Source organism: Chroicocephalus ridibundus, chromosome Z (genome assembly GCF_963924245.1).
Source record: "Chroicocephalus ridibundus chromosome Z, bChrRid1.1, whole genome shotgun sequence".
NCBI classification, from domain to species: Eukaryota; Metazoa; Chordata; class Aves; order Charadriiformes; family Laridae; genus Chroicocephalus; species Chroicocephalus ridibundus.
In genome coordinates this window covers 33,954,407-33,981,579 of record NC_086316.1, presented here as the reverse complement: position 1 = coordinate 33,981,579, position 27,173 = coordinate 33,954,407, and the positions used below count along the sequence as shown (strand labels likewise).

General features: G+C 43.4%; 1 protein-coding gene across 1 annotated transcript in view; it reads left to right on the top strand.

Moving 5' to 3' along the window:
* LOC134508432 (neuronal acetylcholine receptor subunit alpha-7-like) overlaps positions 1-26,894 on the top strand; it is a 63,974-nt gene extending 37,080 nt beyond the window's left edge. The window contains exons 5-10 of the mRNA XM_063320084.1: positions 1,225-1,304; positions 3,817-3,984; positions 5,988-6,182; positions 7,475-7,561; positions 20,654-20,763; positions 25,905-26,894. Of these exons, the coding sequence (XP_063176154.1) occupies positions 1,225-1,304; positions 3,817-3,984; positions 5,988-6,182; positions 7,475-7,561; positions 20,654-20,763; positions 25,905-26,426 (1,162 nt within the window). The 3' untranslated portion in view covers positions 26,427-26,894. The remainder of the gene's footprint in view (positions 1-1,224; positions 1,305-3,816; positions 3,985-5,987; positions 6,183-7,474; positions 7,562-20,653; positions 20,764-25,904) is intronic.
* The last annotated feature ends 279 nt before the right edge of the window (positions 26,895-27,173 follow it).

Here is a 27,173-nt window from a genome sequence, read left to right as displayed (position 1 = left end):
ATGCTTCAGAGGGTATTTCGGCCAGTCCTTTCAGTTCTCAGGAGTAAATTTCTTCAGCCCTGCCAACTGGAATCTGTCTTATCTACATTTCTTTAACCTGTTCCTCCCCTATTCTGCCCTGGTGTCCTGTCACTGTGTGAGAATTAATTGTGGTGAGCCACAGCTTGTGAAGAGTGAAGCAGAGAGGGTGCAGATGTCTACACCCTGTTCTTTCCTTTCCTTCCACAGGAAGTAATGAATCTGTCTGGTCCTTAGTATTTTCTTTGTTTCCTTGCATTTATAAAAACCTTTTTGCCTTAATAGTTATTACTCATTCTGCACTTAGCCTTTTCAATTTTATCCACCCTGTTTTGTGCTGGGGGCAATAATTATGACTGAGGAATCAGACATGAATAAAAAGCAGGTCACAGGAGGAACAGAGGGTCTGAATTTCCCACATCTGGTTATGGAGACACGGTGTTTATGATGGTGTAGTCATGCAACATGGTCCTGCATGTAGCCATGACAGGCAAGGCTGTAGGTTGACATGCAGGGCAACCCTCCACAGTTAATCTGTTCCCCAGAGACCTTCAGGAGCAAGCCCCCAGGCCTGCTCAATTCTTGTCCTTGCCCAGGTCATTACTCCCTTATTTTTCTCAGAATTTCTGGAATCCTAAAGAAATACTGTTTTCTTGCTTTCTGCTCTTAGAGTGTCAATGAATCTCCTCCTACAACCCCCAAACTTAAAACAACTCCCCAGTGCCTTCCTTCACTGCTTGAAGCAAATCCTTGGCCCCTTGCAACCTAAGAGACTACAGAACTGTCGCCCAGCCCACCATCACTCTTACAACAGATACCTGGGTAACAGATAGCTCGATTTACACTGTGAGCTGCCTGATTCTGACAGCAGCCTCGGAAAAACCTCGCCATCCTTACTGCCCAGTCTTTGGGTACAGCTAGCGTGACACTTTTGCTCCTTTCACTCCTGCCTTTGCTCTGAGACGTTGAACAGCTCTGCCTCTCGCTCCTTTGAGGATATTGCTGCATGCCTGAGTGCAGACCAACAGTGTCTATGAGAAGCTGAGACTCTGATCAAGGGTGGACTCTTCACCCAAGGGCAGGACCTTAATGCAGATATTCTATTCATTAAATTCAGCCAAAATATTATTTTTATGTTGACAGTTACTACACCTTAACTCGAACATCAGCTTGTATTTTCTTTGTTTTCTTTCTACTGTGTTATAGTGCGGATGAAAGATTTGATGCGACATTTCACACAAACGTGCTGGTGAATTACTCTGGATCCTGCCAATATATTCCTCCAGGTAGGGCACAGAGACCATTTCTTTGTTTTAAGTAAATATGTAGCTTTTGATAAGCACAAGCTGTTTTCCTTCAGAAAAGGTGTTTAGAAGCGGTCTGTGGAAATTTTGTAAGCTGTGCAATTAGGGGACAGGCCTACTGAAATAATTTAGCTCCATTATTAGTGATGTATTCCCACTTTACAAATCAATAAATCACTCTCCTGAGCTGTTTGCTTAGAGCATTCAGAGGCCCAAATGAGATGTCATCTAAAGCAAGGTGATGTGCACCCTCACATCACATTGCATGTCCAATCTAATTAGCTCTTTCTTGAGAGCGGAGAGGCGTGTGACCACAGGAGACCCCAAGAGCAGCACTCCCTCTGCAGTGAAATCGTCCCTGCCAGGCTGAGGGTGAAGCTCCGGGTGAAAAGGCAAACTGAGACTGGTCTCAGCCAGCCAGATCCGAGTCTCAGCCTGCTTTGCATCGTTACTGCCCAGCAGCCAGGAGCTACCAGCAAATACACAGGCTATCCCCACAGTAGCTCACTGTGGTGGACAAGAAATAGATAAACTTTTTGTGTCATAGCTGCTGGGAGACTGACACCGAGCGTGACCACAGCGCAGCAGGGAACGAGCGGGTCTTCCCTGATGTCTGTGTCCTCTGTTGATATCCACCCCTAAGACTTCTTAAAGAATCCCTGTTGTTTCACGGGGACAGACCCGTGGGCAGCAGCAAGATACAGGAATAAAATTGACATGTACCAGAGAAGAGCCTTCTCCTTCCTTCCAGGCAGGGAGCTGATGCAGAGGGTGACTATATGGGCAAATCTGGCATCATCTAGCAGATCTCCTGGTAAGCGAAGAAGTCCATGGTGAAGAATTAGTTACCCCAGGAAAAAGTAAAGAGAGAAAAAGTAATAAAGTAAATCTGTTGTGTAAAGAAAAGGAAATCCTCTGTAACAGAGACCTAAGTGCTGCCAAACTCCCTTGCAAAATTTTAGGAGGGAGAAGGCGATAATTGGCCTACTGACTGGCAACAAGGGCTCACAGCAGCAGCTAGATTAATTAAGACACTGGAAAACTTGGAAGAGTGGAAAAGATGGTGTTTCCAAAGCTTCATGAAAATTTTATTTCCCATGACTCTGAGAGCAGGCTGTACTCACCGCTGCTCTCCATTAGAGAAAAAAGATAGGTGTAGGAGGAGACAGAAAGGACAAAAAGGGGACAGCTGTTTGCTGTTAAGGAAAGGAGCTGAGGCAAGATTCAGGAGAAACTCAGAGAAAATCCTCGACGTAGTCCATCCAAAAATGGCCATGATGGTGGGAGTCAGACCTCACAGAACGTAAATGGATGAACGAAGTGAACCGAGCCATCTCGGAGTAGCACTGTTTGTGCAAGGACATCGTCTTGCACACATAGTTATGGCATAGTCCCCTCAGCCTTTGCAGCAGCAGTCAAAGACAGTATTCAAAGATCTCTGTTTTGGGGATTTTATCTTCAAAAGGCATAGGTCAAGAACTTACCACAAAATACAAAACTCTGCTCAGTTAGGTGACTCAGAGCTGGGATTCACCTTACCTGGTGTTTCGGGGAGCACACAGGAACAACTGCTGCAAGCAGGCAGGGTAAGTGCAGCATTGGAGATGATTTCCAAATGAAGATGAAGCTGTCTGTCTTTCCTTCACACAGTGCCTCTGAACTGCCAGCACGCAGTGAGCTGGTGAGATAAGGCAAAGTCTGCAAAGCTGTGGGCCCGTAGTGGTGAGGGTTCTGAGGGATGATCTCTGCTTTGCCACCGGCTGCCAGTGATGGAGGGTGCACACATCATCTTCCCCACTCTCCGAAGGCCCTCCATGCTGTCGGATGGCTGGGGAAGTCCCACAGCCACAGCTTTGGCCCCAAGAAGAAAGTCTGGACATCCAAACTCTTTTTCTTTTTAATTCTTCTCTCAGCTGAATAACAAGAAAAGGGAAATAATTAGTTTGCAACAATATACTCTCCTAAACTGCTTAAAATATCACATGAAATAATGACAGCAGACAAGACACACCCAGAGCAAAATTCCAGTCCCAGGTTAATGTACACAAGGTAAAAGCCAGCACAGAGCAAGATTTAGCATAACAATGTAATTTCAAGGGACTGTGAGTCTAATGCAGGGCCTGACAAGGAACTCCTTTCAAAGAGCTTGTCACAGTACTTTCCGCCACTGTGTGGACATCTATGCTCTTGTCAGGCCCTGCAGCACTGCCTATGATCTGCTGGGGCTAGCCAGCAGCAGGAGACAGGCTGGGCTGCTGCTGCGTGGCCAATCTACCTCAAGGATGCAGCGAAAGAGCGAGGGATCTTCACTGGTGCCCAGGAAGGGAGCTTATTCCATCCATGGCAGAATCTTCTGCCTGCACTAGTTGTTTGGTTAACCCATGAGAACATCACACAGACTTTTGGAGAAGAAAATTGCTCATAATCAGACAGAGAAGGACAGAGATGAATGGCACCCAGCAAATGCTTGATTGTAACTGATTTCTATCCACAGGCATTTTGAAGACCACATGTTACATTGATGTCCGCTGGTTCCCCTTTGATGTGCAGAAGTGTGATTTGAAGTTCGGTTCCTGGACTCATAGTGGCTGGCTGATTGACCTGCAGATGCTTGAGGCTGATATTTCCAACTACATCTCAAATGGAGAATGGGATTTAGTGGGTAAAGAGGCTGGCAGAAAAATTTTCAGTTGTCTGATTTTCAAAGGCAAACCCAAAATATATAGAAAAAGTCAATCCTACCTCGACACGAAATACAGATATTAAAAGTTTTTATGTAAGAGGCAGTAAAAAAAACCACCCCAAAACCCAAACAAACAAAACAAAAACCCCACAGATCAGAGATAACCGTTCAGCTGCATTCGTGGAACTGTGTCTGAAAGCACTGTGTTCTGAAGCAATTGCCTGCAACTGAGTACATACATGAAATCTATTGAGCAGTTTGTCAGTACTAAACATGGGTGCATCTCATGTAGGTGCACAGAAGACTCCTGTCACATATAATCTACCACATCAGCCAAAAACTGATTGCTGTAAAAACCACTATTTCAGAAAAACTGGAATGAGCTTTCAAAGAGATGAAGCTCTCTTACCCAGAAAACCATCAAAGTGTTGACCAGTTCATAATGTCTGCAAATAACTGCAGTTCAGTATGTCTCTTCCCCTTGGTGCTTTGGAAGATACCTGTATTTTTAAGAGTTCCTAGTGAGTTATTTTGAACTCATTCATTCAGAAGCAAGCCATAGAAATTGATAGAGCTTAGACCACCCTGAAGAGAGCTTGCAGAGGGACATTTCATCTTCTAGTCTGCAAATACATACCAGGAAATAACCGTCACTGACAAACTGCATGCAATACTTTTACATTCAGGGCATCTGAGAAATAATACAATAAGAAGCATTGGTATTCAGTTTAATGAGAAGGTGAAGGACACCCCAGGGAAGTCCTTCTGAAGTCTGTCCATCTCAGAGCACTCCTGACTGTCCAGTCTTCCTTTGTAGTGGTTATTTCTGTTTAAAAAGCTTGCATATCTGATTAAGAGACTGGCCAGCCTGGTTTATTTGCCTTAAACCCTGGGCAAGGGTGGAGAAAACGGGCCCTTATCTAGCTCACACAGGACAATCATTAACACCTAAGGCAAGCCATGGCCATATCCTTTATGGAGACTTTGCCATGCTCCTTGCAAAACATACACATTGTCACGTCTTCCGTCATGTGCACAGAAAAAAAATGAGGTGAGCAATGGTGTCATAAGAAATACAAGGTACTGACTTCTTCCATGTCACCTGACATTTCCTGTGCTGCTGCAGACCCCAGCACACAGCATCTCAAGCTACTGCTGCTGGGTCACTGAAGTACAACCCTGAAGTACAGCTACATCGGAAAACTATGTCTCTTAACCTTCTGTAATGACAGACTTTAAGCTTAACTTGACACATGTTTTGAGAAGTAAACCACATCCTGTTTGTTTATCCTGGCAAAACAAAGCAAATACGTATAAAAGAATTACAGAAAAATAAGAACCAGTGGCACTTGCCACAGAGAAAATGTGCTGCATGGGATAGTGAACATGAAATCAGCTGTTTTTCACCCTTCCCTGGATCCAATAAGGGAGAATACATGTTTTACTGGCCACTGCTTGCAAATCTTTCCTTGCTAAGGTTAGGACACTGAAAACTATTTTGATCTGACTCAGATGAGCTTTCTTGGCTAAATCGGGTTCTAATGACTAAGAAGGCATGAAAATAAACACTAGAAGACACACAAGGTGGACTAGAAACAGCAGACATCTTACACTGTCGCCTTAGACATTGCTGAAGACACTGATACACTGAGTTACATTGGATCATTTAGCTTGTAGTGATGTATTTCAGCTTTCAAAGGACATTGAACTGAGATGTATTGCCCTTTGTCGCCTCTATCTCTTCATCCGTGTGTACATCATTGGCCACAAGTGTTAAAAAATGAATTTTGCCTGGCAACTGATTAGGGAGTGTCTTTTCTCTCTTACCAATTGCCACAGGACACTTCGAAGCACTTTTCAACACACCACACATGACAGAGGCGCCACACATTGGCTCATAAACAATCAGGTCCTGGCCCATTGCAAGGTGATTCCCAGGGGTCCTGCACCTCTCCTCACTGCTCTAATTTCTCTGTCTACAGGTGTCCCAGGGAAGAGGAATGAGATGTACTATGAATGCTGTAAAGAACCGTACCCAGACGTTACATACACCATCACCATGCGCCGACGCACCCTCTACTATGGCTTGAACCTACTCATTCCCTGCGTTCTCATATCTGGCTTGGCATTGCTTGTTTTCCTTTTGCCAGCTGATTCAGGGGAAAAGATCTCTTTAGGTAGGTGCTAAAGAATTCATTTCTCTCATAAGCACTTCCTATAAAACAGAAATTAAATACTTCCTGGTGAATAAAAGTTTGCCTGCAGGTGTAATAGACGAACTTGTTTGGTTGCAGAAACCAGGGTAACATCTTTCTGTACGCAATTCACACATCATGTGCTAAACACTTTGAAATCATCTGGATTTTACCCTGGGATGAGACAGAACTTGTTCTGGCACAGGCAGCAGTGGTAGTACACTGCCATCCCTGTTTTTCTGTTCTTTAGTATGTGCCAATGCTTTTCACAGCTGGATTAACTCCATTTTTTGGATAGGACATACTAAGGCAAATAAAGTGAAGGGTTAAGAGCAGCAGCAGTCGGGCATTGGATTTTCATCTTCCATGTTCAGCTCCCAAAGCAGCAACCCATGAGTACGTCATGAACGCGAAGCAGTGCCAGCCAACGAAGGGCTAAATGAGATTTACTATTTTGTGTGTTGATAAAGACAGGAAGGATGCTTCCAAGAGAAGACAGGGGAGAGCTGGAAATATACAAGATTGGTGCAGGCGAGAACTTAAGGTTTAGTTGTGCACAATTCCAATCAGGACAAAGGCATTTAAATCATATGAAGTGCCCTCTCTATTAGTAGAACAATCAGGGACCTGAGCAGCCTGTCTTATGAGAAGTAAAACACAGGCTACAGGGGATACAATTGCTGTCAACGAAAGATAGGCCAGAGACAAGTTATTAGTTATTAGAGTTATTAGAGCTGAAGTACAATACTGCAGCAAAAAAAAAAGGAGATAAGGCTCATGCATTGACATTGTAATTTCTGAATACCAAGGCAGTTAGGTTTAGCAACAGTCTTTCCAGATACAAAAAACAAAGACCTCATTTTAAAACAGGCTGCAGCTCTTTGGAGGGTGTTATGTAATATGCAATAGCCAAAAACTAGAGTCATGTCCATGCAAGTATGTCCTAGCCCTTAATAACCATCTGTGCTGCGTTTTTGCGCTATGTAATATACCAGTTGTTCAGGCTTCACTGCATTCAGCAGGAAAGATTTCTCCCTTACTTTAAGAGGAGCAAGGGTTTGGGTCTAATAGAGATAAGTGAAAAGACATCAGATCAAGATGCATCCAGAAATGCTTTCACTTTGTGGATGTTCTCTTCTGCACTGACAGAGATGAAGTCATGGGTTTGGCTTAGCCATAGATCAGGACAAGGTTATATTTAACAGCAAAGACATGAGAGGAGCAGCTGCAGAGTTAATGTTCCTATCCTTCCCCTCCGTATTCACTCCCTGCAGGTATCACTGTCCTGCTTTCTCTGACTGTATTCATGCTGCTTGTGGCTGAGATCATGCCTGCAACTTCCGACTCTGTACCACTTATAGGTAAGTTGATTTTCTCTGCTCTGTGCACAACGCATGATGCTTTTCAAGAGTTGTTCAAAGACTATTTCAGGACTAACTCTTTTTGTTGCAATAGTTTTGCATTTCAGCAATGTGAGGAGTAAATCTCTGTGCTTTACATGTTTGCATGTATGAAAAGAGCCTACATAATGCGTAGAAAAAGGCCCTGGAATATCAGATAACCTGGTAACGGCAAGGATTGAGGGAATACAAAATAAAAAAAAAACAAACCAAAATGTCGAGGTTTGGGTAAGCAAAGCACAAAGGCAACTCCACCAATGCACAAGCACAGGTAGGATACTGGATACTCAGCCTTGGCTCTGGATTCATTGAATTTGTCCATAAAGTATTTTCAATAGCATTGATTGGATTAAGGTGTTTGCACAGAGAACTTTTGAAGATCTCAGTGCTACTGGCCGGAGAAAATTCATCTTTATTCTTCTGCATCACCTGTCCTCCCTTGCTTCACTGCCTGCCCACTTCTCCTCCTCTTCTATTCTGTCTACCCCAAGAGCAACTTCAGATACTACAGGCAAATTCAATTGTATCATTGGAACTTTTTTAACATATTCTGAAAGCCATGGGAGAAATTATCCTCTTGGGAACGTGGGCAAAACAGTCATTATTGCACCCTCTCTTTTCATAGGATCATCCCGTTACCTTGATCTTACGGGGCCTCAGTTTCTCAACTATGAACTGGAGAAAAGATTATTCACTGACTTCATAACAGAGCAGAGAAAATAAACCTGTTCTGGCTTCAAAATAAAGAAGTATGAAAACCACAGGAAAACTCACAACCTGTTTAATTCTCATCTCCTGAGCTAAGGTCTATATTTGCGTACAATTCATGGCTAAAGTACACATTGCAAACAGTAGAAATAAACAAAACATTCAACAATATATCTAGCTGCCAATAGAAGGTGCACTTCACCACTGTATAATTAGAGCCTCACAAAAGTTATATTGTGAATAGGCAAAAGAACATTTATTCAGACAACCTCATTGTCTTACTTGAGCAATCAAAACCTCAGATCTAACTCTGGGGAAGGAGGGTGACTATGAAACAGTAAGGGCAACAGCTTCCATAGGCAAGAGTTTTAGAAAGCTTCCAAATAACTTGAACTTCTTACAGAAAGTCAGCAGGATTCTTGACTCTGAGTCACACAGGAGCTTCCAGAAAACTAACAAAACCTCTCTCTGAACATATAACTAGGACTCTACAGAGGCAGCTACAATTTTAAGATAAACTTTGTGTGTTTATCTTAAGAGACAAGGCATCTTGGACCAGTCTTGACATAATTTTTCTTTGTGCAATATGTAAAAAAAGGTGTTTGTAATTAGCAAAATGATCCACTTACCTGAGCCCACTCCACTTTACACAGACCACTTTCTACTGGTACGGTCCCTTATTATAGAAGGTAAGACTTTGTACAAAGAAACGCTGTGAATGGTTATGTATTATTAGAAATTTTTGATGCTGTAATAACAGCATAGCTATGTGAACATCACATAACAGAGAAGGGTGAGGGGCAGTGGTGTTGGGGAACTCTGTTGCATCAAATGCCTCTTCTCTAGGTGAATATTGGCTCCACTATTAGGACCTCCTACCTCTTTTCACTCTTTTTGGATCACAAAGGCAAGGAGACCATAAGGGAATCTCTTCTCATGAGTATGCTTTGTTGAGAGCTTGTATTGTTGCCAATTTTTTTCCTAATGCCCAAATAATTAGGGCATATCAAATGTATTAGAAATGCACCTCTCGAAGTGGTCATGTAGGTCAAACACAGTCTGTTTCTTTCATCTGTTCATTAGACAAATTTTATTTTGTGAAACACTGTAAAAGAATAATTCTTGCACATGGTTAGTTTTTAACACCCTGGAGACTGACTTCAGATATCGACATGACTGATGTCTAAACCAAAACTGTGGCTACTGTATCTGATACTACCGTGAACATTGATACAGCGGGGTCTGCTCAGGATGCGTGCTCTGAAACTCAACCGTCCTCATGCAATGGAAGCTCTTGTTTCATAGGATCACAAGGTAGTGGAAGACTATGTCAAAGCCTTGCTAAAGATGATGTAAATGCCATCTGCTGCGCTCCCTGTGTCTGCAAATATTGTCATTTTATTATAGAAGACAATCATGTTGGTCAGACATGATTTATCCTTGTTAACTGCCAGCTGGCCATTCTCCGTCCCCGCCTTCTCCCTCAAGTGTACAGAAAAGTTCCTCAAGGACTTGCTTCTTGATTTACTAGGGGACCAATCATAGGTGCAACATCTGTCTTTCTCCAGTTGTCAGGGATCTTATCCCATCCCTGTGGCCTTGGAACAATACCCTTAGGACTCCTGGTGACACATATCTGGTCCCATGTACAGGTTCAGATCTCACCATCAGTCCCTGACTCCATTCTCACGCACTCTTGGTTGTTTTCCTTGTCCTTGAACTGTGTCTCTAAGCAAAGAATCCTATGAGACCTTCATGGCAAAAACTGAGGCAAACTGCACACTGTCTAGGCATTTTCTCTGTCCACTATCACTAAATCATCCGTCCCATTCTGCAGCAAACCCATGTTTTCCTTGTTCAGCTTTTTAGTTTGTGTAGTGGGAGAAACTCTTCCTGTTCCCCTTGACTCCCTTGGCAGTCTCAGCTCCTGAGCATTAACATTCCTAAAACCCATCCTAATGCCTGGGTAATTCTTCCGAACTTTTCTTTTGCAGCCTGTCCTTGCTTGCCACACTCCCCCCACCCCCACTTCTGCACTGGATGTCCAGCATAAGTTCGCAACTTAGCAATGCATATCTCCTTATGTGTACTTATTTCTCTGAGTAACAGAAGGGCTTTTTCTTGTACTTGGGGGCTGCTGTACTTTAAGCCATCACAGTTTTCTTGTGCTGCTTTATCTTTCAGAGCTTCCTATAGTGGTATCTTAGTTACTAGTTCCCTGAAATCCAAGTTGTATACTTTGCTGTTTTCATTCCTTTCTTCCTTCATAGTCTTGAACTCCACTATTTCATAAATTATTATGGAATAATACAAACAGACCAGGCTGATATTGATTATCATGTTCCCAACCAGTTCTTCCTTGCTGGTGAAGAGCTGAGCCATCTCAAGAAGTTATCACTGACATCCTTCAGAAATCTGTAATTGATGGCTACCAGCTTTTCAGAAGAGATAGGCAAGGGAAGAGAGGTGGTGGGGTGGCTCTCTATGTTAGGGGCGGTTTTGAATGTCTAGAACTCAACAGTGTGAATGACAGTGTTGAGTGTGTATGGATAAAAATCAAGGGGAAGGCCAACAAGGCAGATATCATGATGGGAGTTTGTTATAGACCCCCTAATCAGGATGTAGAAACCGATGAAGTATTCTATAAGCGGCTGGCAGAGGTCTCGCGATCATCTGCCCTTGTTCTTGTGGGGGATTTCAACTTCCCGGATGTCCGCTGGGAATACTACACAGCAGAGAGGGAACAGTCCTGGAGGTTCCTGGAGTGTGTGGAAGACAACTTCCTAACACAGCTGGTGAAGGAACCTACTAGGGGAAGTGCCCTACTGGACCTACTGTTTGTTAACAGAGAAGGTCTTGTGGGGGATGTAAAGGTTGGAGGTCGTCTTGGGCAGAGTGACCGTGAAATGATAGAGTTTTCAATTCTTGGTGAAGGGAGGCGGGGAGCCAGCAAAACTGCCACCTTGGATTTCCGAAGGGCAGACTTTAGCCTGTTTAGGAGCATGGTTGAGAGTGTCCCTTGGGAGGCAGTTTTGAAGAGCAAAGGTGCCCAGGAAAGCTGGTCATACTTCAAGCAGGTGCTCTTAGAAGCACAGGAGAAGGCCATCCCCATGTCCCGAAAGACGAGCCGACGGGGAAGAAGGCCAGCCTGGCTAAACAGAGAGCTTTGGCTGGACCTCAGGAAAAAAAAGGAAGGCTTACATTCTCTGGAAAAGGGGCTTAGCAATTTATGAGGATTATCAAGATATAACAAAGCTATGCAGGGGGAAGATTAGAAGGGCCAAAGCTCAATCAGAACTCAGCTTGGCCACTGCAGTTAAAGACAACAAGAAGAGATTTTTCCAGTATATCAACAGAAAAAGGAAAACTAGGGAAAATATAGGTCCACTGATGAATGAGACGGGTGCCCTAGTGGTGGAAGACACAGAGAAGGCAGAGTTACTGAATGCCTTCTTTTCTTCGGTCTTCACTGATAAAGCCATCCCTCATGCATCCCATACTCTAGAGGCAAGGGGGAAGGTCTGGAGAGAGGAAGATTTTCCCTTAGTTGAGGAGGACTGGGTCAGAGACCACTTGGCCAAGCTGGACATTCATAAATCCATGGGCCCTGACGGGATGCACCCGTGAGTGCTGAGAGAGCTGGCAGATGTTATTGCTAGACCACTCTCCATTGTCTTTGCAAGGTCATGGGGAACAGGAGAGGTGCCTGAGGACTGGAGGAAGGCTGACATCACTCCAATCTTCAAAAAAGGCAAGAAGGAGGACCCAGGGAACTACAGGCCGGTTAGCCTCACCTCTGACCCTGGGAAGGTAATGGAGCGACTCATTCTGGATGTCGTCTCCAAACACATAGAGGAACAGGAAGTTATTGGAAGTGGTCAGCATGGATTTACCAAGGGTAAATCATGCCTGACCAATCTGATAGCTTTCTATGATGTTATAACGGGTTGGCTGGATGAGGGGAGAGCCGTAGATGTCATCTACCTTGACCTTAGCAAGGCTTTTGACACTGTCTCCCATAACATCCTCATTAGGAAGCTGAGGAAGTATGGGCTAGACGAGGTGACAGTGAGGTGGATCGAGAGCTGGCTGAGTGACAGAACTCAGAGGGTTGTGATCAGCGGCACAGAGTCCAGTTGGAGGCCTGTAACGAGTGGTGTCCCTCAGGGGTCAATACTTGGACCAATTTTGTTCAATATATTCATTAATGACCTAGATGAGGGGACAGAGTGTATCCTCAGCAAGTTTGCTGATGATACCAAGCTGGGAGGGGTGGCCGACACTCCAGAGGGCTGTGCTGCCATCCAGCGTGACCTGGACAGGCTGGAGAGCTGGGCAGAGAACAACCTAATGATGTTCAAGAAAAGCAAGTGTAGGGTCCTGCACCTGGGAAGGAAGAATGCCAAACACCAGTATATGTTAGGGGCGGACATGCTGGGAAGCAGCTCTGAGGAGAAGGACCTGGGGGTCCTGGTAGACAGCAAATTATCCATGAGCCAGCAGTGTGCCCTTGTCGCCAAGAAGGCCAATGGCATCCTGGGCTGTATAGGGAAGAGTGTGGCCAGTAGGTCGAGGGAGGTCATTCTCCCCCTCTACTCTGCACTGGTGAGGCCACAACTGGAGTACTGTGTCCAGTTTTGGGCTCCCCAGTTCAAGAGGGACAAGGAACTACTGGAGCGAGTCCAGCGCAGGGCAACCAAGATGATTATGGGACTGGAGCACCTCCCTTATGACGAAAGGCTGAGAGAGCTGGGACTCTTTAGCCTGGAGAAGAGAAGGTTGAGGGGGGACCTGATTAATGTTTACAAGTATCTAAAGGGTGGGTTTAAGGAGGATGGTGCCAGGCTCTTTTCAATGGTTCCCAGCGACAGGACAAGGGGCAATGGGCACAAGCTAGAACATAGGAAGTTCCATTCAAATACACGGAAAAACTTCTTTACGGTGAGGGTGACAGAGCACTGGAACAGGCTGCCCAGGGAGGTTGTGGAGTCCCCTTCTCTGGAGATTTTCAAGACCCGCCTGGATGCAGCCCTGAGGGATGTGCTTTAGGCAATCCTGCTCTAGCAGGGGAGTTGGACTAGATGATCTCTAGAGGTCCCTTCCAACTCTGAAGATTCCGTGATTCCGTGATTCTTGGCTACTTGAATTACACTATGTTGCCTTTTCAGCAGGTTTCAGGGAGGTCCAACTCCCCTGTGACAACCTGGATATGTGATACAGAGACTTCCAAGTTCTTTAAGGCCCCATTCCCATATCCACTTTTTTTGGATGGTCTATAATGCACTCCTACTACAGCATCACTCTTGTTGACCTCTTTACTGAATCTGACCCACAAGCTCTCCAGCAGGTCTCATCCATCCCATAGAGGAGCCTCTCACATCCAAGTGGCTCCTTCACATAGAGGGCAACCCATGTAGTCTTAGCTGTCTGTTCCCCCTGAAGAACTCGTACCTATACATCAGTGCATTCCAATAGTGGGAGATATCCCCCCACATCTTAGTTGTCCCAGCAACGTTATTGTTTCATGACCACAATCAGAGTTGCAGTTGCTCCTGTGCTTCACCTTGTTTCACCATTCCTGATTTCTTTTTTGTTCTGTCCACCCGGCACCGTTTTCTTCCACCCTTGTCCAGCATTTGTCCATGTAGTTTGGGTTGTAATCTCATACAGTGTTGCTAGTTTAAAGCTGTGCTCTTAACCCCTTGCTCCACTCCAACTAGGTAGGGAAAAACTGCTCATCCATTTGCCTTCTGCACCCAGTCAACCCGTGTCCATCCAGTGCTCAAAGTTGGGTTGTGTGATTTTACATGATCTTGAGCTCTGAAAACCTTATGCTTATTCTAACAAGGTTCTTGTTAGCCCACTCTTCCAGCCTCTCCAGGTCTTCTTACAGGGTGGGTCTTCCTCATGAAGTGTCCACTTCCCCAGTCAGTGTGTTACCATCAAAGGAGAAGGAAAGGATGTCTAGGAACCAGAGCAAAAATACTTTTGTTTCTGTTTAAAACATTAACCATCCATAACAAAACAAACTAGCTGAGCCATCTAGGTCAAAAAACATTCAAGTCCCACGACATCTACAAACACAACAGTCTGTCCAGAATCCAAACCAAGTCAACCATACGAACTACATACAGTTTTCAATACAGGGTCCTGAAGTTCCCTCCTGGAACTTAAAATCTCTAGAGCATAACTCCTAAAAGACTTTCAGACCATGACTGTACAGCAGCAGATGTGTCCTAAACTTACCTTTCCTAGTATAGCTTAATCATGCCTCACGGGAAGTGTGCGCTCATAATTTGACTTACAATTGCTTTCTTTAAAACTACTTTTACCAAGGTTCTATGTAAGCAGACAGCTGGAGTTCATTACTTGATATTACAGAAATGGAGAGAACTCCAGATGTGTTACACACCTGAAATTACTGGTCTGAGTGCACTAATCACTGGGTAAAAGCATAAAGCCTGTGTGATACAGCTCAGGTATATGACAACAATTGTTGTTTCTGTTTTTAAAAATCTATACAATTATGCACAGGTTTGTCTTGCACTATAAATGCCAGTAATTTTGTGGGGATTTCATGCATCGTCCTGCCCCTCCTACGTAACACCCTTACACCTAGTGTAGTGCATTATTTAAGAAGGGATAACCATATCCCACTGTGTTGATTTCCTAGTTCAATGACCAAATTGAAATTAAACAAATACTATTATTTCAAGGAGACCTTTTGTAGAAGCTCTGGTGCTGCGCTTTAAAACTAAAGGCTTAGGTAATTCGTCTGAGAACTACATTTGAGACATTTCAATCTAAATTGGAAGATTACTTTTATTTTTTATTATTTCCATAAAGAAAATGTTATCTTTGTAAATAGTTCTGGATAATCAGATCCGGGTTTTTTAATGGGTTTTATGACTATATCTGAAGAAAAGATGAGTTTCTTCCTTAGGCAATAGACGTACACCTGAATTCTTTTTTTTTTTTTTCTTTAAAGAGCACTGTGCCTCCTTTTCACAGTCCCCGTATCCGTGACCTATTTCATTAAACTGTGTTTTCTGTTTGAAACTAACCTTTTAATTAGAGTTAGGGACTCATGCACTAAGAAGTCACTAATGGAACAAGTTCCCCTAAGCTAAGAGAGATTCCTAACTGTGATTCTTCCTCTTCATGACTATCCTTTGACTAGAGTCTCCTTAAAAGTACAGAGTTGGTGGTCTCGCTTACCCACATCTAGCAGAACCCGATAAAGCAGTGACCAGAGTCTCATTCATCTTGCACTGCTGTAGCACTGTCTTCAAAAATCCATGTCTCAGTATAAGCTGCTAGTTTGGACTCATAGACCTGAAAAAAAATCAACTCCAAATGTAATGTTTATTTACTATCAAAACCAGCCAGTTTTTCAGAAAGACAGATCAATCCACAGCGCATGTTAAAGTCAGACACGGTTGAAAAGCCTTTGCTCTGGAAAACTGAGAGCAACACAGTTATGAACATGACCAGCACATCTTCCTGACTCTTCTTTCTCCCTGCCTGCAGTATCACCTCCAGAGGGGGAAACATTCGGGGCCCCATGGCACTAAAAAGTTTGTAGCTGTCCCCACTTTTTCCCCTCCCTCCACGATCCCTGCTGCTTCCAGCAACAGATGCTTTGTTTTTAAGAAGTCACCATTAATCTTCCAGCCCCAGTAATCAGCGGGTTCACCTCTTGTTCCACTCTGCAGTGAGACACAGGCTGGTAGATCCCTCCTCCACCCACCTTGTATTCGCCTCTGGTTTGCTGTGCTGCAGTCACACCACTGTGAGAACAGGGTGACAGCATGCAGAGACAGACCCTAAAACGCTTACTTTGAAAACACTGCACAGCTCTTTACTGTTGTATTTGCCCCAAACCTCTGCAGTCATTGAGTTCAGGCCCCGGGTGGCACAGAAAATACAATCACATAGAGAAAGAGCTAGCAGCACCAGCAGAAGGACACCTTCAGCTTAAGACCAAAGCTGCCATAAGCTCTGAGCTGGCTCAGCGCTCTGAGGAAGTAGCACAAGTAGCACTTTCAAAGTACTTTGTCAAACAGGCATGCTACTGCCCAGAAGCCAAATCTTGAAATGAAATGTTCAGAACTCTCAAGCCAGTCAGATGATTTGTTTCTTCCATAAACAGTTTTTGCAGATGGAAATTCAAGCCATCTCCTTGTCACGGAGAAGTACTTAATTATTTCTGGTTTGTTTGGGTTTGGGGGTTTTTGTGGGTTTTTTTTAGGTCTGGTTGGTTTTTTCCCCATGTCCAGATAACTCCAGAGTGCTGAAAATCAATATTTCCTTCTAGCTCTCTCCAAAATAATGCCATTGGTTTTGGATCAAGAGTCTGTATTTTTGCTCTAAAAGGCATTTCATAGCAGAAAGTGGGAACACCGGAAAGCTTGTGTGTGCGGAGAGTGTTTGAAAGGGGAACACAGTGCTCATGAATATGAGGAACTTTCACTTCCTAAGATTAACATCCATGTGACGCTTGACACCTTGGCTGGACGTATCAAATAGTGCACAATAAAAATTATCTTCACCTCCATATAACCAAAGTGCATTTCTCTCTCCCTTCTTTTGCTGAGCTCCTGTCCTTGCTTCTTTAAAAACCATTACACTTACTTGCTGCTTAAGGTTACAGTATCGTGACATCTTTTCTGTTGTGTCCCCTCTTTGCTGTTCTTTATCATGCTATGTTATTTCAGTAAGAGCGAATGTTTTATTCTGTGGATAACTACATTTGCAGCAGATGTTTGTGGTGATTTCTTGCAGTTAGTCACACAGCAAACGAGGCTGTAAATCACAACAACGAGTCATAGTAACGTGGTGCTTTGCCACCTCAAGAAGTTACAGATTGTTTTAAGTTATAAGGATGAGTGGTTTAGACTAGCGAGAGAAAATGAGATTAGTCTTCTGTTAAATTTTTGTTGTCCACCTGTATTTTCTCAGCTGCTGCCACTTCACTTTGTCTCATTTTGATTTTGTGGAGTTCTTTTCACCCCTCTCATGGTCCTGCCTGGTCCCTTGATGGTGCCAGGACCCTGCTCAGCCTCTGCAACAGCAGAGCCCTCTGCAGCAGCATCTGCCCGGCACCAACCCTGGCCCCTGCCACAGGAGGAAAGAAGGGTGGTTACAAGCCCCTGCATCCTCCACAGGCTTCAGTTAATTAACCTGGACAATTTCCAGAAGGAGGAGCAGTGAGTATCTCATTCTGTGCATTCTCCAGGACATTTCTCCCACTTTCTGAGAGTTTACCAGAAGCAGGAAGCGCTTGGCACTGAATCACTGAAATGACTTGACTTAGAGCAGCTCTAAACCAGTCCATCATCCCACATCCAAAACCTGATGTTTCCTGCAATTAAGGCATACAAACAGGAGCACCAGTGGGACATATCCGACTTGATCGCTGTGAATATCTAAGTACAATGCGGTCCTCCTTCCCTCACTATTTCATGGAAACAGCAAGACCGTAACTGGTTACAATGGAGAAGCTCTGCTCTATCTATGATTAACTATGTTAACAAATCTGGATAATATACTGTTTTCTCAGTCAGTGTTCAGTGATAAACCTGACTGTGCAAAGCATCCATCTGGAACCATTTTGCTTCTTTTACTGTTCTACTTCTATTTACCCTGCTTCTAGTCAGTCCTTAAAGTTAATCCAGTTCCACTCAAGCCACAGATATTCCAAAACCTGAAAATAATCCTAAAGTTGTTCTCTAACAACAGATAAAGGCACAGAAGGTCCAAAAATAGTGCTGGAAGTCCTTCAAATTATGAATTGCAAGTCATTGCTATCCTTTTTATATATGTGATATCAGATGTAGGTTTTAGGCTGGACCCTAACAAACTGATCAAAAAAATCTGGCTTTTTGGATTTGATCTGGCTGGTGTGAGGATTGAAGACTGCCAGGAACAGAGATGCCAAGCCAGCAGACTGGACGAAGATTAAGCCATGCTTTTAGTGAGGTATATGAGAGACATCACAGGAGTCTTCAGCACCAATTCTCCTGACTGCTTCAGGAGGTCTGCTGCCTGGAAAAAGAGTACGTAGGATTGAAGCCTTGAAGGAAAGCTCAGAAAACGCTGAGTCAGCACCATTTTGCCCCATGCACATACCCATTCAGTTCTGGGGCCTTTCCTTGCTGACCTTGACGACAGGTGAATTGTCACTGAACCCAGGCCCAGCCAGCTGTTGTCTACCCCTATCTGTGACACTGCCCCAGTGAAGGGTCTGATTTGTAAGCACAGAGTCAAGTTTTCAATCAAAGAGATCCATGGTCGGGCAGAAGATCTAGCAATTCCTTTGTGGACAATGGCTATTAGGTTGACCTTGACTTGCCATAAGAAAGGAAGCAACAGCTTTCATCATATCTCCAACTATAGAGCTGTGAAAGGCTAAAATGATGTGTGGGCCAGCCATTGCTACTTCCTTCCTCCCCTTTCACTGCTGCTTCTTGAGGGCTGACAAAAATCCAGCTCTAGAGTAGGTCTGGGCTGCTCCTGAACTTTGGGGCTTTCTTTTTTTTTCTTTTTTTTTTTTGGGTGCGTAAGTCTACCTTCCAGTTCTCATTTCACAGATATCTTGTGACATTTGATTGCCTGACACTGATAGTAGGGCTGAAGTACCATGCCCCGTTTCCTCAGTCATTATTTACCAACTGAAAACTACACTGTACCTTGAAGCTCCCCCTCCACCCCCAAAATGCAGGTGATGTGCACCCAGCCACCTTCTTTGCCTATCACCAGGCTAGAACATAAAAAATCTTCCTTTATGCATCCACAGGTCCCCTACAGTTCCCAGTCTGATCCTGAGAAAACTGTTTTCCCCGTTTACTAGCAGGTCACCATAGTAGTTTCCTGAGCACTGTTCCTGAGTTTAAAGCACAAAAAACTGGGAGTGTGAATTCCTCTGCTAATCATTGGGTGGAATGTTGAGTCAGATAATACCAAGTTGTTTCCGAGTTCAACCAGCTGACTAACTTTCCAAGGACCTGTGAAAATCCTATCCAAAGTAATTTTAAATGGACTTCAGGCCTTCGAAGTCTGGTGCCATCAAAACGCATAGAAATTATGGGTTATTTAGAGATTTATGGCAGTGCTTAAACCAACGATATCAACACCGCTGTGTTTCTGTTCCATGGGGCGTATGTGAACCAGATCATCCAGCTTCCCTGAAACCCAAGTTCCTGGTTTGCTCTGCTTCTGCCTGGCTGTTGGCTCTGTTCTCCCATGAGAAAGTGCAACAGAGTCCTATGAATTCACGTCACCCGTGGGACTGTTCTTGCAATACAGCCGAGTAATTCATTTTGACACAGGAAGTTACACCCGGCTCTCGAAGCACTTGCAGCATTATTTTCAGGAAGGCCTGAGAACTTCATTATTATGAACGAGCTTTTTGCTGCTGAGGCAGTGGGAATTGGTGTTAAGAAACAGAGCTGCAACAGAACTTGCCTTCGATCTCGTATCATCGAATTTTTGGCTTTTCCAGCAAGCTGCAGGCAGGAGAGCTGGGGATGGGAGGCTGCTGCAGTCCGGGGCAGTGTCACGTGCTCTCCCACATCACACCATCACATCAGCCAACGGTAATTCTTCCTGGTATTTTGCCACAGCAGCCTTCAAATGTCATTAGCCCTGTGGGTAATTCCACTTTACAGTCCAGTGCATCAGACTCACTCCTGGCATAAGGAAGCTGTACTGACACTTGGGAGATAACGGTTTCAAGTCTCAGTTCTGACTTTCAATATCTTTTTTTCTTTCCTGAATGGCAGGCCTAAAATTAGCACTCAGCAAAGCTGTAGCATGCTTTTATAGCTACCAAAATAAGTGGTCTTTAGGGCTGAGGAAAGTTCTGAAAAGTATGTCTAACCCCTTGTGAGCAGTGGTGGGGCGAGGGAGGGGGTCTGGTGACACTTTTTTGGAGGGAGGGGAGGGTGTCCAGTGACACTGTGAGGATGGCATTTCCCTCCAGCACCTCCGCTGGTACCATGGGGCAGCCTAGGACTGGGGATGCTGGTGTTCAGTGGGTCTGGTCCGCTCAGCTTCTTGCTGTCCTGACAACAGGCAGGGAGCAGGTTGTCAGCAGCGAGCCCTACACTCCACTCTAGAAATAAAAACCAAGCAGCTTATGCCTTTCACAGGAGAGAGGCAGCTGAGCAGACACACTGAAAATCTCAAAGGCCTGAAATGCTCCGGTGTGGAAGAAGAGAGAAAAGGATGTTTGGGTGTGAAGCAGCACTTCTCAAATGTAGATCTTGAGGCGTGGTCAAGGAATATTATTTGCATTTGTTTGTTTTTTTCCCCCTCCTAACCATGTCCTCCTTTTACCTGCAGCTCAATATTTTGCTAGCATCATGGTCATCGTTGGTCTGTCTGTGGTGGTAACAGTGCTGGTTCTGCAGTTTCACCATCATGACCCACAAGCAGGAAAGATGCCCAAATGGGTAAGCAGTTTTGCTGGTAAATATTCAACAGCTTACGGAAAGGAAAAATTAATCTAGAAGCTACAGCGAAGCTGAAAAGTCTGAAAAGCATACAGATATTATGTTTGACACTTATGATTGCTACTGGAGGGAAAACAAACATACTAAATTTAGTTTTCCATTAAAACCAGTGTCAGTTATTGGGTTTTCAATTTGAACTTACAATGGAGTGGTTGAGTCATGGCAGAGTGATCTTGCTCAGCACCTGCTTTGCAAGTACTAATTCTATGGAAACAACTTTGATTTCTTACCCAGCAGACACCAGTGCTGGTAACATGTGACACTTCAAAACACTAAACAGACACACACTGGTCCCTGCTGGGCAGTTTCTACGCTTTGTTCCCTTACAGAAGTTCTCACTGCAGTTCATGACATAGCTCCAGCCTCCCAACACAAAGACAAGCGGGGAGGCCAATTTACTGCGGTCTTGTAACTTGCTTGTAACTGTTCCAGTTACCAGCTGGCTCCCTGAGCTGCTGGAAGATCAGGAGCCCCCTAGCTATGATTCTCACACCACTGCTGCTGCACCCCCAGCAGAAACAAACAGGCAGAGGTGTTGAGTCTGACTGTATTGAGGAGACCCTGGACTTCCATGGCTCCGAAATTTGCCTTCTGCTGAAGCCACATCCACTCATCTGTGTGGAAAAAAAGATTTTGTCTGCTGACATCTGATGAATTCTCAGGGCATGTGGACCTTCTTTTCTGTAAAGCAGCATATTGTGTTAGCCTGGTGAGGTTAAGAAGTAATGTCAGCTGGCTTCAAGGACCAATGTGTTCACTTTAGACTTTCAAGTTAAAAGAAAATGATGGGGTTTTTCTCTCTCCATTTCATAAGAATAGATTTTAGAATAAGCAAGGTAGGCTTTGTATTTACAAAAAGAAAAGGAATGAAAACAGAAGCAGATACAAATAGTCACAGTCAGCTATCTATGCATCCTGGTTTCGCAGGTCTGGTTGCTCAGAATCCTTTGTTTTCTCATTCACTACATTTGTCATGGTAGACAATTACCCTGACGTGATGCTGAATGTTCACACAGTTACCAATTTCAGCCCAACTACAGAACAGCTTTCTAATTTTGCCTCTCTAAAAATAAACTGCAGCATCGAGGCAAATTAAATATAAATAAATAAATAATAAATAAGTAAATAAATAAATAAAGTCCAGTAGCAATTAATCACACTAACTTTCTGAAAGTGATATATCATTTTAAATCATAGGACTTTCAAGATAGCAGACCATGTAAATTCTCGATGAACATGCAGGCAAGCAGGACCTAAGGGCAAAAATCAGGGTAAACATGCTTCAGATGTCTCCGCGGACAGTATACACAGCAGCATAACAGCCCCCATGGGCAATTTTATTGTTTCATCTGCTTTTCAAGGAGACTAAACACAATTGCTCATGTTAAGTTGGCTCACAGGCCCTGCAAGTCAGCTCTTACTGTCTGGGCTGGAAAAACAGCATGCAATAAATTCTCACTCTTGAGGGTCCTTGTTCCCTGGCCTGACAGCTGAACTGGGAGTCGTTAAAAAAATGCCATCAGGAAGCAAAGACTGTGGAAACCATTATGTGAAGCACAGGTGATACACTGTGAAAGCTGTAGACCAGGCAAGCTGGCAGGACTGAGAGATCTCAAGGGAAAAAGGGTGAATGCCAAGTGTGTAGGGAGGAGGCTGACCCCACAAAAGTGGGCATTCGTCCTCCGCAATGCATGGGCAAGGCTCAACCATTAGGATTCGTGGTAAAGTCTCCTTTTTTTTTCCCCCTGTCCACCTACATATGGTGTTTCTCACAGAGTCACCCTGAAAGATTTTTGCTCAATTAAACCCAAGAATCTAAGATAGTCATCTGCAGAAAGAAGGAAATTGCTTACCCAAAATTTGTTCTTTGCAGTTCCAGTCCCAGCAGGTGCCCTTACCATCCACTTACTCCCTCCACCCTCCTCATCCTGTCAGAGCCAGGTGTCAGTTTATTGCAAAGCTCTAACCCGGATTAATTGGCTATTGTTACAGGAGTGTTCTCACCTCCCACTTAGATGGGATTAGCTGCTTGAATCAGTTGCAGGGCAAGCCATCGGGCTTGTGTGGGAGCAGCTCCAGACCTAGAAGATTTAACTGACCTCGTTGCCTAAACATCCGTTTTATAAACTATTTAGAGTTGAGCAGCTTCTTCTCCCTGCCTGTCTCTCAATGCCTCTGTGCTTGGCCTTTGAACAAGAAGAGGGAGGTTGATGTGCATGCTGATATTTAGCCTCTCTGTACGTGCTCACTTCTTCCCTTACTCTATTGCTTTCTATTAATCTTTGACGACTTACTAAAGCCAACTTTTTCCAAGGGAGGCGTTTGAATCTGAGGTGTTTAGTCAGGGCATTTGTTGGCTACTCAGTTGAGTAGGAAGAGCTGCTGGCTACTTGAGACTTTTGGTAATGTCTGCTGTGCTGGCGTAGAAAAGAGTGCTAAAAAAGACTCAGCTGAGGAGCAGTTTGGCGGTGGATAACATCAGGCATGGATTACAGCTCTATCGATCTGCTTCTGATGACAACTGAGAATGTTGCATAGGCAAGAGATGCGGAGCAAGCAATCACAGAGAGAATCATAGAATCATAGAAGAAAGTGTTTTGTGGGAAAAGGCAAGAGCAGTACGGCTCTTTGCTGTGCCTAAATCAAGTTTGTTAGGTTTCAGGCTTTTCTTATGCATTAAACCTGGACATGCGCAGTTTTGCTCTTATCTGGAGAGCTTTAATTGGAGACAGCTCCCTTTGGCCTAGGCCAGGCGGGTGGCTGTGACGGGAGCTAGCAGCACACCTGTATTGTGGTTAGGGCAGGACCTTGGTGGAGAGAGTCAGAGCGGGGTTAGGCTGCTGACTTCTGGGGGCAGCTGTCTTTCCTTCAGAGAAACCCAGATATGATGATACAAGTGAGAACATATATTCATGTCATCATGCCCGGGCTGTTTTCCAGCAACCCCTGTGCTGCAGCTGCCTCCTGAATTAATTGGCATGAAAGAACAGATTGATGCCTGACTGTCTGTGTTTTCAAGGAAACAGGGCATTAGGAAGTTCAAGCAAATTAAAAGCTGTGTTTCTGCTTTCTGCGTATTTATTTTTTCCATGGGAAATGGGTTTGGCTGTACTTATAAATGTAATTTCCTTAAGGACTAAACACTTTGTCATGAAAGTGACAGAGCTTCCAGAGCTAAGGCAGACATACTAACATTTTCTATTAGGAAAGTTTGTCTGACTTGATATTTGGGAATTTCACAGTAATAGAGAATTAATTTCTCTCTCCCCTTTGCCACAGACACTGTTGAAATATTGCTAGCAATTAAGACCATTATTTTGTTCCATGATGTACCATATTGTGTCCATAAGCAGTCAGAGGACAATTTCATTAACTAAATTCAATTAATTGTATTAATTCAATTAATTCAATTAATTGTGTTAGTTGTAATTGTATAGTTTTCTATTTGTCTGTGGTGACCATGGAGGAAATAGTGAAATATTTAAAGATACCAATGAGAGCCAAATAATATGAATCACAAGAAAACAGTGTTACAGGATGAAGAATAAAAGATTCATTTGTGGGAGAGAGGCAGAAAGACTCACAGAAAATGGCACAAGGTTGTGTTCCAGAAGACCTCATGCTGCAAAATTTAAAAATTGTGTAACCATCTTCTGCTGGTTATTGTTTTTTGGCTTTAAGTATTATTCATATGTGTGGTAATTAATGCCATCTCCTTTCTGAAATTATGCTTGTCATTACAGCAGCAGCTTAAAGTTCTAGCTGTAATTTGCCCATCGCTGCATCTGTACTGTGCAAACACAGGAGACAACTCATCCTGCCTCTAAAACAGCCTTGGGGGCAAATTGTGGTCTGGAGTCAAACATGGCCAAAGTGACTGGAGTAGGATAACACAGGGAGTCTTGGGCCAAGGCTCAGAAGTGAAACTAGAGGTCACGTCTGTTCTGTCCAGGACATCAGATTATTTGACTTGCAACCAGAATGACAAAGTCATTAAAGAGGCTGGAGGGACTCTCACAAGCACATTGCAAATGCCCATTTTGTATACATAATAGCTGTCGGACTTTATAATTTTGAGATTTCACTGATTTAGTTTGCTGCCCTTCACACAAGATATTACTGGTTTCACAGCCTTTTTACTGCCTTTCACAGCAAACAGTGTTAACAATAGGAATCATAGCAGGCTCAGATTTCAGCCAGACCCTATGAGGATCAATTCTTTGGGAAACAATGCTTTATGCGCTCTCTGGAGTTAGGTCGTTTGATGACCCTGACAAGAAACATATGGGGCACAATCTGCCATGTGTGGGTTAGAGAGCTCTAGTGATGCACCAGAGCAGTTGTACACCAGAGCAGAGGGAAATAACAGCAGTTAATAGTAGCATTCACATTATGAACCGCCCAGTTTAATTCATTTACTATTATTCTTTTGAAAAAAGGCCTCCTTTTTTATGTGGCTGAACACCTAAAGGAGTATTAGAATGTCATTCAAATAATAAACAAACAAACAGACAAAACCAAAACAAAACCAAACCAAAAAAACCCCAAACCAACCAAAGCCATTTATTTAGATGTAAACAATAGAGACTGGGGTAGGCAACATGCTAAAAACCGCTGTTACTCTGTTATATAGTTTTTCTTCAACAGAAATGGAGCACTGACACACGCACCCCCAAACAATTAAGTGTAACTCTTTCCGTACTGTCTGATAAATAGATGAAAACCATGCAGCCAATTTTGTGCCCCGTGCTCAATTACAGAGATCTGGGATTGTTTGCTAAAGATAGGACTTCAAGAATCATTTTGTAAAGTAAGAGTTTACATCTCTTTCCCGTTATAAGCTAAGTGGGCATTAAACACTGCTATGTTCAAGATACATCCAAAAAAAAAGGTCATTTGTGGAAAAAAGTCAGACCTCAAAAAGAGAACATTTGATAGGAGGTAGCTGGAGAACACAGAAAGCAGTCGGCCTTTCCAAAGCACCATACAGACTAAGTATAATAGTCATGAAATATTTCAAAAAACTTTTAGAATGCAGAAAAGTTCCCTTTATTTCTATTCTTATCATCACTCTCTTTCAGGTCCGTGTCATCCTGCTGAATTGGTTTGCTTGGTTTTTACGAATGAAGAAACCGGGAGAAATTATAAAACCCCTCTCTTGCAAATATAGCTACCCCAAGAAACTTGTGAGCGTAAACAGCATGGAGATAAACGTCCTACCTGGGCACCAGTCCAGCAACGGCAACACAATCAGTAGCTACCACACAATGGATAATCCATGCTACCCACAAAAGAAGGATCTGGGTAGCAAGAGCGGAAAGATTAGTTGCCCCTTACCAGAAGATATCGAGCTTGTTCAAAAGAAAGCTTTAACGGATACCATTCCAGTGATTGTGAAGATCCTGGAGGAAGTTCAGTTCATAGCAATGCGCTTCAGGAAACAAGATGAGGGTGAAGAGATCTGCAGCGAGTGGAAGTTTGCAGCCGCTGTCATAGATAGGTTATGCCTGGTTGCATTTACCCTTTTTGCAATCATTTGCACATTTACAATACTCATGTCTGCTCCAAATTTTATAGAGGCTGTTTCAAAGGATTTTGCATAAGGATTTTAAAGATGAGCAACATAATTTCAAAGTGAATATTGCCAGTAATTTTGCTAGGTAATTAACTCAAATAGAGAAGTGTACTTATACGTGCTAAAACACACAGAAGGGGATGAAAATAATTTCAGGAGGTAATTATTCCTGATGTTAGTGATTGTAGTTACTGAATAGTAAACATATTATCCATTATTTATTTCATAGACTAGTGCCACATGTAATTATGTCATTATGTGTGACAAATGATAGACAGAAATTCAAATCTACATTATATTTATTACAACTTATCACGCTGGTCAATGTGTTACTATGAATTTGTGAAGTTTTAGATCTTATTAATAGTTTAAATGATTATTGGTCACTATAAGCTTTACACTATAAGAAAACACTTTGTTGTTTTCAGTATACTTGTGTTTTATCATTTTTGTTTGGTGTGGCTGTGACATTCACTTCTCAGAGTTAACAGACATATATATCTCCACAGTTTTATGATACTGTATATTGTATTTAAGGAAATAAACTATCAATGTGTTAGCTCTTACTAGTGCAGTGGCTGGAATGTTCTCTCAGTAAAGGACAACTAATATTTTTGCTTGAAAATCTCCATTTTTGAATGTAATCTCCAGTGACAGGATAAAAAGATAAAAGCTAATGTTAGAGCACACAGTCACAGCAACTTAGCATCCCAACCCAAAGCATGTTTCCTCCCATGAAACACAGTTGTTGTGTAAGAGTTTTTTAACTGGATGC